Below are 15,492 nucleotides of genomic sequence, written 5' to 3'. Positions count from 1 at the left end.
GTAAAGGCACGTATATCTGACGCTGCAGACGTGTTATCACAGTCTTCAAAGGACTAGAGCGACTCCGGTGACGTCACGCGGCGCAAGGTGCTTTAAATGTTCATTGTAAAATATGCGCCTCATTTCCACACGAATAGATGATGAGCTGTCAAGGCATGTCAATTTCCTTTAATGTCCTCTGCTACTTGTTAAATATGCAGAGGGGCAGAGGGAGGGGGTATATAAGCTCTCCTGGACCCTCGACCTGTCATTCTGACCTCAGTGCATCATGAACGCGCACGGAGCTCTGCGCCTGCTCTGCTACCAGCTTCTGCTTCTTGGAGTATTCGGAAAATATGATAATCACGCCACGAGGAGTACGTCACCCAGAAGCCACCGGCATCACTTACCGACGTACATGATGCAGCTCTACCGACACTTCAAGCTCAACCAAACGCGTCCCGTGGAGAATACAGAGCACGAGCAAGCGGACACCATCAAGAGCATCCTCTCCAAGAGTAAGATTTGCTTTTCTTTCATTTCTAGCTACACGCTTTTTACTCGCATGAACGTTTACGCGCCGTGGTGAAATCTCCGAAGCTGTTTTTGGCTCCTGCTGTCAGATCTCAGCGCCAGACTCCTTCAATCCACATTGTCCAGGACTAAAGCTGATGTGGATTAGAGCCTCTCCAGACATCCTCACACAAACCCAAATCAACATCAGCCCCTCGGCGGTTTTTCACACGTCCCTGATTAGATTAGGAGCGCGGGCACGCGGCGTTTAACGGGGGTCTGGAGGGTGTTAAACGATGGGTTTCGATCCGGTGCTCGTTCTGAAGGGATTAGGCTCGCGCTGCCTTGCCCCTCCGTTAAAATACATCTAATATCTGACCGATACTACACGACTCTTCATCAGACTGATGATCTCTAATTCAAGAAATGAGACTAGTTTAATTGATGTGAGTTACACCTTCGACTAATTGAGGGTGGTTCTTAATATCTGATATAAGCTACTAAATTTAAACTATTTGCATAAAGATTTATTCAAGAGATTGACCATAGATCAAATTATTAGCTTTGTCCTAATTAATTTTAAAATAACAGGTTTGCCAGTGAATTATTATTATTTCTATTCGAATTGCAGTTTAACATACTTTGTTGAAAATAATAATAATGACGCAGTTATTATTTGCAACAATTTAGATTATTAGACTGCTACATAAAAATATTAGATTTTTTAAAATCATGATTATTATTTAAATTATGTATTATTTATATTATTACTATTGTTGCAGTCTAGGGATTATTTACAATAAATTTGAATAAATAAATAAATAATTAGACTGCAACAAAAAAGATATAAGGAATGTTTTTTATTTATTACTTATTATATTTTTTATGCTGCAATGATTATTTAGAATGCAATAAAATAATAAATATGTTGAATTGTAACTTGCTATATTTTATTTTTAGTATTATTGTTGCAGTCTAATAATCATTTACAACAAAATAAAATGATTTTTAATAAACTTAATAATCTGACTGCAACAATAAGTGTAATAAATATATTTAATAATTATTATTTGAATTATTATTGTTATTTTTAGAACACCAAGGCCATTTGTGAAAGTGCAGTGCTTCCCGAAATGTTTTAAATATTAAAGAAAGACTAATCTAATGATTATTTAGTCGTGATTGAGTTGAACTACAGGCTGATGTTGAATGGCAGAGCTCTTAAGCACAGTCAGGGCAGCCGCTTATTAGATAAACCAAAGCAATTAGCAATTTGAATGTAAATGTACAGCCAATACACTCCAGTGGACAAGAGCCTCATCCACGAGGATCAAAGAGTGTGTGTTCAGCTGCACAAATCACCTCATTACTGCTGGGTTTGTGTACATGACAGTCAGTCCTTCATCCCTTCATCCCTGGAGAAAGATACATATCAAAAGAGCCAAGAGCCATAGTGATGGGTTACCACTTTAAATGAGTGCATCTCACCAAAAAGTTTTTCTTTTCACTTAAATATTTAATAATTCATTTAGTCATATGAATCTAATTTGTTATAATCGCATCTTTTAATAATGATATCGAATGAGGCATATGAAATATTGCAAAAAAAAATTAATTATATATATTTGATTTAAAAAAGAAAATGATCAGTGGCTGATGCATGATACAGTATGCAACATTTCCTTTAAATGTATTTATTCTTTTACATTTACATTTAATCATTTGCCATATATGTTATCAAATGAGGCATATGCAAAATTGCAAAATATATTGTTATTCCATTTCTTTTTTTTTTCTCTATGATTTCCATTTTTTGTCACTGGTTGATGGATGATATAATTTACCATTGGTGTATAATATGCAAAGTTTCAACCAAAATTGAAAACGTATTTAATAAAAAAAAATGTTAGAAATTCAAAGTTTTCCCAAAGTCAGTTTTTTATTATTATTATTATTAATTTGTAATATATGGAGCCTTAAAAATAATGGTATGAAATAAGCAACATTGCAAATTAAGTAAAACTAATTTTTAAAAAATGTATATTGTTTATATTGTTTTATATTATATTTTATTATTTTTTATGTGTCATATTGTGTTAGTTAGCTGTATTTTTTGTTATTTTTAACCTAATCAAAATAACCTGTCTGCAGTCTGATTGAGATTAACTGGAAAGCACAATGATTTTCAAAAATTTATATGTTTTTGCAAATTAACTTTATTGTATATATATATATGAAGAGTTACTTTGCAAAGCGATTACCGTTCAAAATGTATTACAATTATTTTTAATCAGTAAGGATATTGGCAATAATAATAATATGACTGACTTATAATCATGTATGACATAAATGTGCCATCTCCTCATGTGTTTCCTTTGCATCTTTCAGGTTTGACCAATCAGGACACACACTACATCACACACTTCGACCTTTCCTCGGTTCTCTCCGAGCGTCAGATCCATGCGGCGGAGCTGAGGATTCGTATTCCCAAAGAAACGCAGCGATCGAACATCACGGTGGAGATCCGACACCATCAGGACGAGTCCCTGGGTCAGCTGTCCGATTCCTCTCTGATGAGTGTCTCCCATCACTGGAGGGTCTACAACGCCACAGACCTGCTCCTAAACTGGACCGGCCCCAAACTCTCTGAGAGGAGAGCAGCGAGACACGCTCTTCACGCTCTTCACTCCGGGAGGAAAGCTGTGGACGGGATCCGACACAGAGCCATGCTGCTGGTCTTCTCACACACCGTCTCTGGACAGAGCGAGCAGGACCGAGCCAGTCTCCTGCACACAGCAGAGACGTCCAAGTTCTTGTTTAACAGCGAAGGAAAGGAGGTGCGCAGAGTCAAGCCACACAGGAGCAAGCGAGGCCGCAGGGGTCAGCCGATGAGGAACCCAGAGCCACTCCGGGCCCCGGCGGAGAAGAGCTCCATGTGCAGGAGGGTCGACATGCAGGTGGACTTCAGTCAGATCGGATGGAGCTCCTGGATCGTCTTCCCAAAGAAGTACAACGCGTACCGCTGCGAGGGGAGCTGCCCGAACCCTCTGAGCGAAGACCTTCATCCCACCAACCACGCTTACATGCAGGTGAGGCGCTCGATATATTTATCTAGCTTTGCAATTGTTTTTAATCTTAAATAATGAATGCAGCATTTTTTGCATTACTGACTGCATTCTTGGGGTTGTTATCATTTACTAAAAATAGCTTAAGATTTATTGCAAATGCATTTTAAAAAACGAAATAAAAAAGTAAAAACTAAAAATGCTATATTAAATTATTAATACAAATAAAATTTTAATATATAAACTTAAAATTTATATTAAAACATTTACACCTTAAAAACAAAACTAAACAATTTTATTAATTGAAATAAAACTAATTTAAAACAAACTTAAATTTTTAAAAGTTATTTAAGCTATCATTTCTCATTATCATTTAGTTTAGTTTGAAATATTAAAATAACTTTATCTGAAATAAAATTCAGTTAAAACTGAAAAATTAAACTAAACTTAAAAATTGTTACTTAAAATGTTAAGTGAAAAAAAATATTAAAAAAACACAAACTTATTTTATTTCAGCTAACTTAACTTAGACTTTGTTTAACTTGAAATACTAAAATAACTCTTAAACTGAAATAAAGCTACATAAAAATACGTTTTTTTATAAATATAAAAAAAAAATTATAAAATCAAAATAATTTAACTCACTTTATTTCAGATAGCTGCCAAGGAAACATTATCATTTAGAAGTATTAAAACAACTTAAATAAAATTACATAGAAAATATATAAAATTTAAATAAAATGTAAATATTTAGAAAATGAAAAAAATATATTTTCATTAAGTTGAACTTGAGTTAACTAAAATAACTAAAAAAAACTATAAATAAATAAAAATAAACAGACATATTAACATTTTTTTTTACTTAAATTTTGTTTAACTTGAAATACTAAAATAACTCAATCTTAAACTGAAATAAAGCTAATGTACATAAAAATGTTACTTAAAAAACAATAATAGAAATATATATTTGTTATAAAATATAAAAAATTGTACTCACTTTATTTCAGAAAGCTGCCAAGAAAACATTTTCATTTAGATGCACTAAAACAACTGAAATAAAATTACATAGAAATTCAGTTAAAATAAAATAAAAAAATTAAATTAAAATATTTAGATAATTAAATAGAATATGAAGTTGAACTTGAAGTATCTAAAATAACAAAAAAACATAAATAAAAAAATAAAGAGATGAATAAAAAATAAAAATAAACTAAAACAGAACTTCTAAAACGTTTATTTCTATAGCACATTTGAAAACAATCATATAAACCCCTGTAAGAGTGTGTGAGTAACAGTGAGGTAATGCTGTGTCTGTGTCTGTGTCTGTGCTGCAGAGTTTGCTGAAGTACTATGATCCCAGCAGAGTTCCTGCGGCCTGCTGCGCTCCGACCAGGACGAGTCCGCTCAGCATGCTTTACTACGAGAACGGAGAGCTGCTCCTCCGACACCACGAGGACATGCAGGTGGAGGAGTGCGGCTGTCTGTGACACCTCCACCCCAGCTCCAGATCCAGCAAGAGTTTCCCAGCGTCCCGGGAACAGATGATGAACATAAGAACAATTGTCTTCTGGAAAATCAGGAATATTACGATCACTCCTAGAAACTGTTTACGACGGATTAAAAAGATCTCAAGCACTGTATTTACAATCACACCATGTGGTAGAGAAACTATGTAAATATTTATTGTAAATAATACATAAATAAAGCCTTGATATTTATGGGAATATAATATATGATTCTTTGTATAAAGAATGGAGATTAGACAATATTATTTTTGCTAATAGAAATAAAAGTATTTGCCTGAAAGTTTTTAAACAGTTCTTCATTGAGTCATTTATAAACATTTATCTATCTATCTATCTATCTATCTATCTATCTATCTATCTATCTATCTATCTATCTATCTATCTATCTATCTATCTATCTATCTATCTATCTATCTATCTATCTATCTAACTATCTATCTATCTATCTAACTATCTATCTATCTATCTATCTATCTATCTATCTATCTATCTATCTATCTATCTATCTATCACTAAATTGCCACAGATTTAAATAAATATATTTATTTGGTATATACTATTAAATTGTGGTTCCATCCTTTAAAAAAATTACAGTAATTTATAAACAAATAAAGAGACAGATACATAAATAAAAACAGGATCTACATACTGTATAAGCAGCTTTATTTATTTATTTATTTATTTAAGCACTGGCTTATAATAAATTATCACCATTTGCAAAAAAAAAATATATAGAATGCATTTGTTCAAAGAAAATATTTGACATTTTTGTAATTTTTGATAATTATTATTATTATTTTTAAATGGACAGATCCCAAGGAAAAAGAAATGCATTCATATAAATAATGATATTAATGATAAATAATCTCTATCTCTGTTATACATAAAAAAACACTTAATATTTGTGTAAATTCACAATGTTATTTTTTCTAAAAAGAAAAAGTATTTTAGAATGTTTTTTATTGATTCATTTATGAAAAGTGTGTGATTGTATTATACTGAGATCTTACATTTGCTAAAGTATCTATCCTATATTTCTGTCTCATTCTAAACCCCAAATTTAGTAAAAAAATGATTATTAGAGAAAAAATGGCATTGAGAGGTCATACCCGATTCCAAAAATTGTAAATACAAATTATGAGTAAAAAAGGAAGGAAAAATTGACAAATCTCATAAACTTTTTTACAAAACTCAATAAATTTTATTCGCAATAATTTTTTAAATAAATAAATCACACAATATTGCTTCCATGTTTTAATTTTAAAAGCAAATCCCCTTTATTTACCAAAAAATAAAATGTGTTTAAATTTCATTCATTAAAAGACAAATTAAAATTGGGCGAAACTTGTTTACTGTTTTTCATAACTATATAACACTTTAAACACAATTGTAAATAAGTATAAAGAATGGCATTGGTTTTATTTTTAGTGATAAAAAGTTGGATGGGAATAGGAACAGCATTTCTGAAGATAATTGAACATTGAGAGAGAACCATTCGACAAACTCATCATGATTTCTAGAATTCCCGTCCGGTCTGTAGAGTCTATGAGGTCAGCAGGGGTCAGCAGGGGTCGTCAAACACAATCACTTTCCATTGTGTCCCAGTAAAGCTCTCTTCCAGTGGTGATCCAGCAGGAACGCTCCAGAATCCCAGCGTTAGAGAGGAAAACCACTGCGGCACACAGCAGACAGGGGACACAGGTATCTGTTTAACCTTCTAAAAAAAGTCTATATATATATCTACATACTAATATTTTTTAAATCTATGCCATTTCTATTTCAACTGAAAATTATTATATTAATGTTAAAACTCTTAACTACTTTTCAACTGCTTTAAAAAGAGATTATTGGTGTATATATCCCATATTAAATTACTATGCATTCACTTTAACTTACTTTATTATTTATTTATTCTATATATATATATATATATAAAAACCATTTCTACATGAAAAAAATCTTAATCATTTTAGATTTGGATATATATGTTGTATTTTTACGGTTTTATATATATATATATATATATATATATATATATATATATAAAACAGTAAAAATACAACATATATATCCAAATCTAAAATGATTAAGATTTTTTTCATGTAGAAATGGTTTTCCTTTAAAATACTGAAACTGTTGTGTTTTAAATCGAGTTTATTTACAAAAATGTGTAAAAAAAAAAACAGGTTTAAAAAAACTTTATTAAATATTATTCAATTTAGATATTATACGCGTTTCATTAAATGTTTTGAGTTTTCCCCAGCTTAAATAACGTTTTTACGAGATAAGATATGAGATTCAATTTTAAATATATACATAAATATAATTTTCAGGTTTTTTTATACAAACTTTGCATTTTTTAAAGACGTTAAATATTATTAATGCGACGGCATTTGTGTCGTGGATGTAGCCTAAAACCCGAAAAAAAAAAAAAAAAAAATCTTTTTTCCCCCTCTTATTAAAAATTTTCTTTACAACGCTACATCAATTACCAAAACAAAATTAATACAGAAAATAAAATCTATATCTGTGAATCTAACCTTAAAAGACTTTTGCAGTTCCTGCTGCCGTCAAACATTTCTTCATGAGTGTGTTTACGACAGTCGAGCGCGGAATCCGGCAGCGGCGTGCTCGGTCTCGCCCATAGACTGTATGGTCTCGCCAGACAGAACATAAACACACACACATTAATAACACTCATAAAGTCATCAGTCCGGTGGATGGAGACGGTGAGGTCGCTTCGCATGTCTGAATGTGAGAGTACAGCTCTTAACCAACGGCCTGCTTCATTGTAAAGCTTCTAATGTGCTCGTGTTTATACTTTAACGCTTTCAGTTCGGCTGAATGAATGGCATGACGTCATCATTCATATCATAAACTGATCGATAATACTGCAGTCCTCTCCTCTGAGGGATATTCACTTAACTTTACTTAATATATCAATGTTCGTTCAGATGTAAACATAATACTTGTGCTATTAATAACTGTATGGGTTTCTATATTTGTCTGTTCAGCTGTTTGAAGCTTCACTGTCTGTCAGATGAAGAATGCGTCGCTTATTCTCATAATTAAACAAAGAAATTTAAATATAATACTAAAGCAATATCACGATGAGATGAAGGTAGATTCGAAATGAAAGGTTAAACTGGGTTTTTGGGACTAAAGTATATAAAAAACTTTAGCAGCTGTGATTTTGCGTAAAATATACAAATTACTAATAATTAATTAATTACTAAAAATAAAATTACTGATATGTTCCTGTAATACCATTTAAATTTTATACTTTGTCATTAATAGTTTTAGGCCTCATTTTATTTAGGAAATTCTCATTATTTAAAACAAAACAATAATTATTTAGTACTAACACAATAATAGACAATATTGTATTTGATATATCTAAATAATAACTATTTAATAAATATAATTTATTATAACGTTAGTCGTAAATAATTATTTCGTAGTAAATCATATATTATATATTTATTTAAAATATTATAAAATAATAAATATTTAAATGAAAAAAGTATAATTTACAAAGAAACGAATTTAAATTTTTATATATATATATACACACACACACAATACATTTTTTATTATTAATTTATTTAATAAAAATAAAATGATATAGGTAGACATATTGTACATGCAGACATAAACTAATAATGGTGTTGATGAGCAGATATCGATGAGGCTGATGATGTCACTGCATGTGTGTGTGCTCTGGCAGGAAGTGGCTGCAGCTGTGACTTCCTGTGCATGAGTAAGAGACACCACTGAACCCATCATCACTCCTCAGATCAAACGTGAACCCAACAGGATGGCGCAGGCCGTGGCCAACGTGGCTCGGAGGATCAATGCCACCGTGGAGGAGCAGAGAGACTCGCTGGGTGCGGACATCTGCTTTTCATTGCATTTTGGCTTTTTACCTCCATCTCTAAGGTGAAGACGTCTTGTGTTCTCTCTTGAGATGCAGAAAAGCATCACAAACATGAGATTCTTGTCTGAATCTGAGCCACACTTCAACGGTTTGGTCACTTCACAGCCCATTTTTACGTGCATGACATTTATTTTATACGTGATGCTAATGCAAGGTTAGATTTAACACCAGTGATAGGAAAAAGATGCAAATGTGCGGCAAACATCTGTGAGTGTTTTACTGCATCCAAACAGTGTGAGAATGCAGATTATGTGGGATAAAAGCTTATAATTATAAAATTACGTTTATGCTAAGTTTTTTGAAGTTACATGTGTTTTTGAATACATTTTTCTAAATTTTTGCATTCTGTAATTTAAATGACTCAGTTTTGGCATTAAAAACTTTGGATTGGAATTGTTATTTTAATATATATATATATATATATATATATATATATATTTTTTTTTTTTTTTTTTTTTTTTTTTTTTTTTCTCAGCATCACCAAATTGGATAATAATAATGCAATAATGCATTCCAAGATGCAGGGCTGTTTAATTGCACAAAAAAAAAGTAATAATTTATTATTGCTGGCCTGTGTAGTTCAGCCTGTGCTCAGTAGATGGTGCTGTTGTGCTGTGAAGCTCCTCGAAATCACATATTCACTTGATTTTGACCATTTCCCAGTTCATCAAGCCTCATTTTCCTTAAATCATCATATTAGTCATATAATGGCAAGAGTAAATCTGTTTTGCAATCAGTGACATTGTGAAGCCAACACTTTGATTATCAACACACACACATCAAGAGCCTCTGAATGACTTGTCCATCAGTCTGATAGTGTTCGCTGTGATTTACTGAGTGATTGCACAATGGGAGCTTGTGGATATACAGAGGCGACGGCTCTCTTAATTACAGCACTCATATTAACGGACTGATTTCACCTCTGAGTCAATCTGAATCTACTCTGTTCTGCCTCAGATCTGTCCGACTGTGGCCTCGTTAGTTTCCCCGACGGCGTCTTCAAAATGATCCGCAGCTGCACAGACAACATCCAGAAGATCTCTCTGGCCAACAACCAGATCAAAGCCCTGAGCAACAAGTTCTTCCTCACCTTTACTCAGTTAAGAGGTGAGAGGTGAAGCCTTGGTGAACGTAAGAGACAAATCTGACAATGTACATACATGTCGAAGTCAAAATACGAATCAAATCCAATATTGAAGTAGTTAGTTCATGCACAGTTCCTCATGGGAGACTCTAGGATTGCACAGACACACAGATAGAGTCGGATTGATGTGGAGTGTGTTCTGGTCTCGCTGTAGAGCTGGATCTGCAGGGGAACGTCCTCACAACGCTGCCGGAGGCGATCGGAAACATGCAGCACTTGATCAGCGTGGATCTCTCCAGAAACACACTGAGGGTTTTCCCCGAGCGGCTGACGGATGTGAGCAGCCTCCAGCACATCAGCGTGGAGCAGAACCACATCACAGGTGACACACCGATCAATTAACCAGATGTGCATCGTGATGCAAGAGCTCAGCGTCACATATAGAGTCACACTGTTTCTGTAACGATCCAGGATTGTGTTTGCAGGATCCCAAGCCTGCATGACTCGGAACGACACAATATCTGCTGTAGTATTATCTTAGTATTATTCATTTCGGCTTTTGGTCATTTTTATATCATTTTAATTAATTATTTCATAGTTTTAGTATTTCATTTCATCTTAAATTCGTTTGTTGTCACATTTCTAATTATTGTAGTATTTATTACTTTAAATATAAAATGTTTTTAAATTAAACAAATTTGATTATTATTTTTTAAGTTGTAATTTTGTTTAGGGCTTTTTATATTTGTACTTAAAAGAAAAAGAGAAAATAATATTTCTATTTATTTAATTCATTCATTCATAATTTTAGATTACTTTTTTTATTTATTAAGTTGAAATTTTGTTGAGAGCCTTTTGTATTTGTAGTTTTTTTATAATAATATTTCTATTAAATTATTTCATAATTTTAGTATTTCATCTTAAATTAATTTTATTTCAGTTAGTTAGTTTCAGTTAGTTTATTATTACAGTTTATTATTCTAGCTTATATATTACTATTTTAAAATTAAACATTTAAAACATTTACTTATTAAGTTGTAATTTCGGGCTTTTTGTATTTATATTTGTACTTTTTTTAGGAAGAATATTTATATTTATTTAATTAATTATTTCATAATTTTAGTAATTCATCTTAATTTTATTTCAGTTAGTTGTCACATTTATAATTATTCTAATATTACTATTATTAAATACAAATTTAAATGTATTAGGGTGTAGTAATTATGTAAAGGGCTTTTTGTATTTGTACTTTTTTTAAAGAACAATATTTCTATATAGTTAATTAATTATTTCAAAATTTTAGTACCTCATTTTAAATTATTTTTTATATTTGTATTTATTATTATTTCTGTTAGTTGCCAAGGCCACATTTGTAATTTCTATTTAAACATCTTCGTATAATATTAAATTTTTTTTCTCTTTTTTTTTACTTTATTGCAGCTTTATTTCAGTTACTAAAAACTATTTGTGATCACTTTAATTTTTAGTTTAAGTCCAAACATAATAATATAAGTTTAAGTCAGTAATAACATGATAATAAGTTTAGTTTTAAAAATGTTTTTTTTTTTTTTTTTTTTTTATAAAATCTCTCTCTCTCTCTCTCTCTCTCTCTCTCTCTCTATATATATATATATATATATATATTAATCTATTAATAATTTTCAGAATTATTTTCTTTGATAGACTTCAGGGTTAATAATCAACTAAAACTATTTAAAGCATGAAATTATTTTTGTTATTTGAAATCAAATAAACGTTATTGAAATATAAATATATAGCTAGTTGCCAAGCAACATTTCTCATTTTCATTTAGTTTGTCTTGACTAAAATAAAAAATAAAATAAAAAATTAATGAAAATTATATAGACATATTTAAAAACTAATAAAAATGACAAAAAACATGCAAAAATAGCATATCAGTGATACTAAAATAACCATGTTAGATATACTATAATTAAAATCTTTTTTTTTTTTTGTAAAATCAGCATAAATTATTAAAGGCTGTAACACAACTGAATCATCATATATGATTACAATTGAATTAATATATAATTATTTTTTGCATCACATTAATGAGCTTCATCACCATAATGTCTCAATGCAAACACAAACTACAAGAAGCGAATGGCTTTCAACCAAACTCCTCAAACAGACTGAAAAGATTCTTCTCAAACTAAGTCTGCATTGTTTTTCAGACGGACGGCGCATTCGACTCATTCAGAGGCTCGCTGTCAGAAAGTCAAGGCAGAACCGAAACTCTCAGAGATTAGATGCAAAGTTCAGAAAGTGTGATGGCAAAGAGAGTCTGTCGCAGTGAATCATGATCGCTTAAGTGCATCTGCACATTTCATTACTGTCAACACAATTCAGACTCACCTAGAGCTTCTGGAGCTATTCAGAAATGCATGTTTGCATTAATAATTCATTAAAGACGCCGCACAAACTCACTATCAATCCACAAAACAACGATTGAATCTGCTTCTGGTCAGAGATCAGCAATATTCAAGCATCGCTGAACATCCAATAAAAGCCAGAGAGAGAAGTTATCGTGATAATTGGAAACTAAGTAATATGAATTTAATATTTTATCCAGTGTATTAAGACATATAGTACCGTTTTAAAGTTTGAGGTTGGTAATATTTTTAAAAAAAAGTCTCTTCTGCATTTATTTGATCCAAAATACTTTCAAAATTGTGAAATATTTTTATCATTTAATACAGCTGTTTTCTATGTGAATAAAAGTTAAAATTAAATTTATTTCTGTGATGCACCTCTGTATTTTCAGCATCATTCCTCCAGTCTTCAGAGTCACATGATCTTCAGAAATCATGAAAATATGATGATTTACTGCTCAAGAAACATTTCTGATTATTAGCAATGTTGAACACAGTAATATTTTTGTGGAAAATGTGATGCATTTTATTTTTCAGGATTCACAGATGAATTTAAAGTTAAAAAGAACGGCAAATGTTCGATAGTAAAATATTTTCTAAAATTATAAAGCCTTCGATTTTTACTTCTGACCTCCTCCCAGTGCTTTTAAAATGCAAATTGCTTATTTCGAGTAAGTGATGCACTTCACAAACACGTCCATGATACTTCTAAAAGGGATTTCATACAAATAAAACCCAGATGCTAAACCAGCGTTTCCATGACGATGTGTTTTCTTCTTGATTATCTGACTGATGCAGAAGATGAAAGTGGTCAGTCAAACAGACAGCCCCGCCCCCAAACTCACGTGATTGGTTGAGTCACCCTGCTCAAACAAACAGATCAGTGTTCTAAAAAAAGAGTCACAAAGTATCAATGACTAATGTCTAAAACTGTAATTTTCAAGAGAAAATTGAAATGAGCAAAGCTTTTAGCTACCTTGAACTTTATGTTCTGGCTTTGAAGTGTTGTGGGCGTGTCCATGAGCATTGATTAGGCTCCTCCCACTTTCATTCTGCGTTTGGTTGGTGATTCATTTTAGAGATTTTCCTCCTTCTGATGTAGGTTAGTTTCAACGCGAAAGATGAGCTGAAGATTTCCTGAAAGTGTTTAAAAGTTTCACCCTTCAGAAAAACAAACATTTTTTATAATTCTGTTGATGTTTCATGTTGTGCTAAACATTATTTTGGATGCTACATTTATGCTTTTTTTAATCAATATGAATGGATTCCGATTAAAAAGTATGAAGTGCATGTTGTAGTTTATGAGAAATGACTCAAAGGATCTGTAATTGAACAGTTTATTAGCAAAAACAGATAACTCCAGATTAATTTATAATGTTATCGTGTGTTAGTTAGCTGTTTTTTCACCAAGTCAAAATAACCCATCTGAGATTAATTGGAATGCACAATGGAAAAAACTGTTATTGGTTACTCATGTATCTGATCTCTATGTTTTTGTAAAGTGTTTTCTTAATGAAGTCTCTCTTGATGTTGGAGGAGATTGTAAGAGGAGTATGTCTCTGAATCTGTCTCGTGTCTCGGGTGTTTCTCAGAGCTGCCGATGGAGAAGCTGTCTCTGATGCCTGCTCTGAAGAGTCTGGACGCTCGGAGTAACCCGCTGACGCCGGAGACCGTGTCTCTCCCGCATCACTTCACGCTCCTGACATGAGTAAAGAACACGTCTGTCTCTCTCTGATGCTGCAGTTTCATCTCCATGCACTGAACCGCATGCTGTGCCTCTCAAGTTTTCAATAAAGATATTTATTAAATCCTGCAAACAATGTTTTGAAGAGCGTCACTTCGACATCAACACTAAGGTGTGTGTGAGACTCCATCTGTGATGGTAAATAAAGCAATAATCCCCCTCGAGCTGTGGTTTACAGTGAATTTAAAATGTTCACATCACGACTAAACCCCTTTAGCTGTTATAAATTCACTGTGAACCACGGCTTTATGAGGCTTATTGATTTTATAAAACAGTTATTCCATATACTTAGTAAGGTTTCACGAAATAAAACAGAGCAAATAAAGTGTAATGATATTAATAAAAACAGTATTCTTCCACCAAACAATGTAGCTCCTCACAAACAGTTGTGGATGTAACAAAGTGGTTGCCGAGCAACACACAAACATAAACAAAGGTGAATGTTACTTTGTAGAGTCATTTACAACAGCTTTGAACTCAGCTCAGCCAATCAGAATCAAGCACCGGAACTCTCTGTTTTATAATTACACTTGTATTCTAATAGAAGTTCGGAAGGCTGTAGAGCTCATGTGAATGTGTCCTTCGTAACAGCATTAGGTTTTCGATGAATATTTAATGCTGTGTTTGACGGAGCGTCAGAATTACTGTAATTACGCCTCCTCACACTCAGAGATTGTTTGTTTCTCTGGCAATGTCCATGTTTGTCTTTGTTATTTATGAAAGTTTCATTAATATTAACTGGAACAATATGGAATATGCTCAAGACCACAGCAGGTGCATCGGGGTACCACTCAAATTCTGTCATTATTTATTCATCCTCGTGTTGTTTTAGACCTCATTTATTTTCTTCACTGGAACATTTTTTACACCTGGTTTTATCTATAAAGTCAAAGTCCAAAATATTTTTATTAGTATTTCAGTATTACTTTATTATGATAGTAATACTAGTAATAGTCAACATTTGAAGAGGATCAGAACCTTTCATCAAAGTTGTCCTAAAATCTAAAACCAAAATGCATTCTTGTCTTAGAACAACTTTGATAAAGTTTTTTGATCAAAATGTCGACTAGAGTATATATACAGAGCTCGGTAGATTAATTACTGATTCCAAATTGCATGACAAAATTTGTAGTTAGTAACATAATCTATTACATTACAGATTTTGGGTAAAGTAATCAGACTACTTTTGATTACTTTTGGCCTAACACATGTATCACATTGATTAAAATAGGATAATATTGTAACATACCG

At 32.0% G+C, this 15,492-nt stretch overlaps 2 protein-coding genes across 5 annotated transcripts; both read left to right on the top strand.

Annotated features, from left to right (window-relative positions):
- The first annotated feature begins 268 nt into the window (after window positions 1-268).
- Window positions 269-5,354, top strand: LOC127969501 (nodal homolog). The gene is made up of 3 exons (XM_052571508.1): window positions 269-497; window positions 2,881-3,581; window positions 4,892-5,354. The coding sequence occupies exons 1-3, from the start codon at window positions 269-271 to the stop codon at window positions 5,042-5,044; spliced, it is 1,083 nt and encodes a 360-aa protein (XP_052427468.1). The 3' UTR covers window positions 5,045-5,354.
- Window positions 5,355-7,668: 2,314 nt separating this feature from the next.
- On the top strand, window positions 7,669-14,317 carry lrrc20 (leucine rich repeat containing 20). Of its 4 annotated transcripts, none has more exons than XM_052570225.1 (5): window positions 7,669-7,812; window positions 8,880-8,970; window positions 9,978-10,127; window positions 10,319-10,486; window positions 14,090-14,317. In XM_052570225.1, the coding sequence occupies exons 1-5, from the start codon at window positions 7,804-7,806 to the stop codon at window positions 14,203-14,205; spliced, it is 534 nt and encodes a 177-aa protein (XP_052426185.1). In that variant the 5' UTR covers window positions 7,669-7,803; the 3' UTR covers window positions 14,206-14,317. The 4 variants fall into 4 exon arrangements, with proteins under 4 accessions (XP_052426185.1, XP_052426188.1, XP_052426186.1 ...); XM_052570228.1 differs by having other exon boundaries at window positions 8,811-8,970; XM_052570226.1 differs by having other exon boundaries at window positions 7,677-7,837; window positions 8,811-8,970.
- Window positions 14,318-15,492: the final 1,175 nt, after the last annotated feature.

The sequence above is a fragment of the Carassius gibelio genome, chromosome B12 (genome assembly GCF_023724105.1).
Source record: "Carassius gibelio isolate Cgi1373 ecotype wild population from Czech Republic chromosome B12, carGib1.2-hapl.c, whole genome shotgun sequence".
NCBI classification, from domain to species: domain Eukaryota; kingdom Metazoa; phylum Chordata; class Actinopteri; order Cypriniformes; family Cyprinidae; genus Carassius; species Carassius gibelio.
The sequence above is the reverse complement of the archived record's forward strand: the minus strand, read 5'-3'. Positions and strand labels throughout refer to the sequence as shown.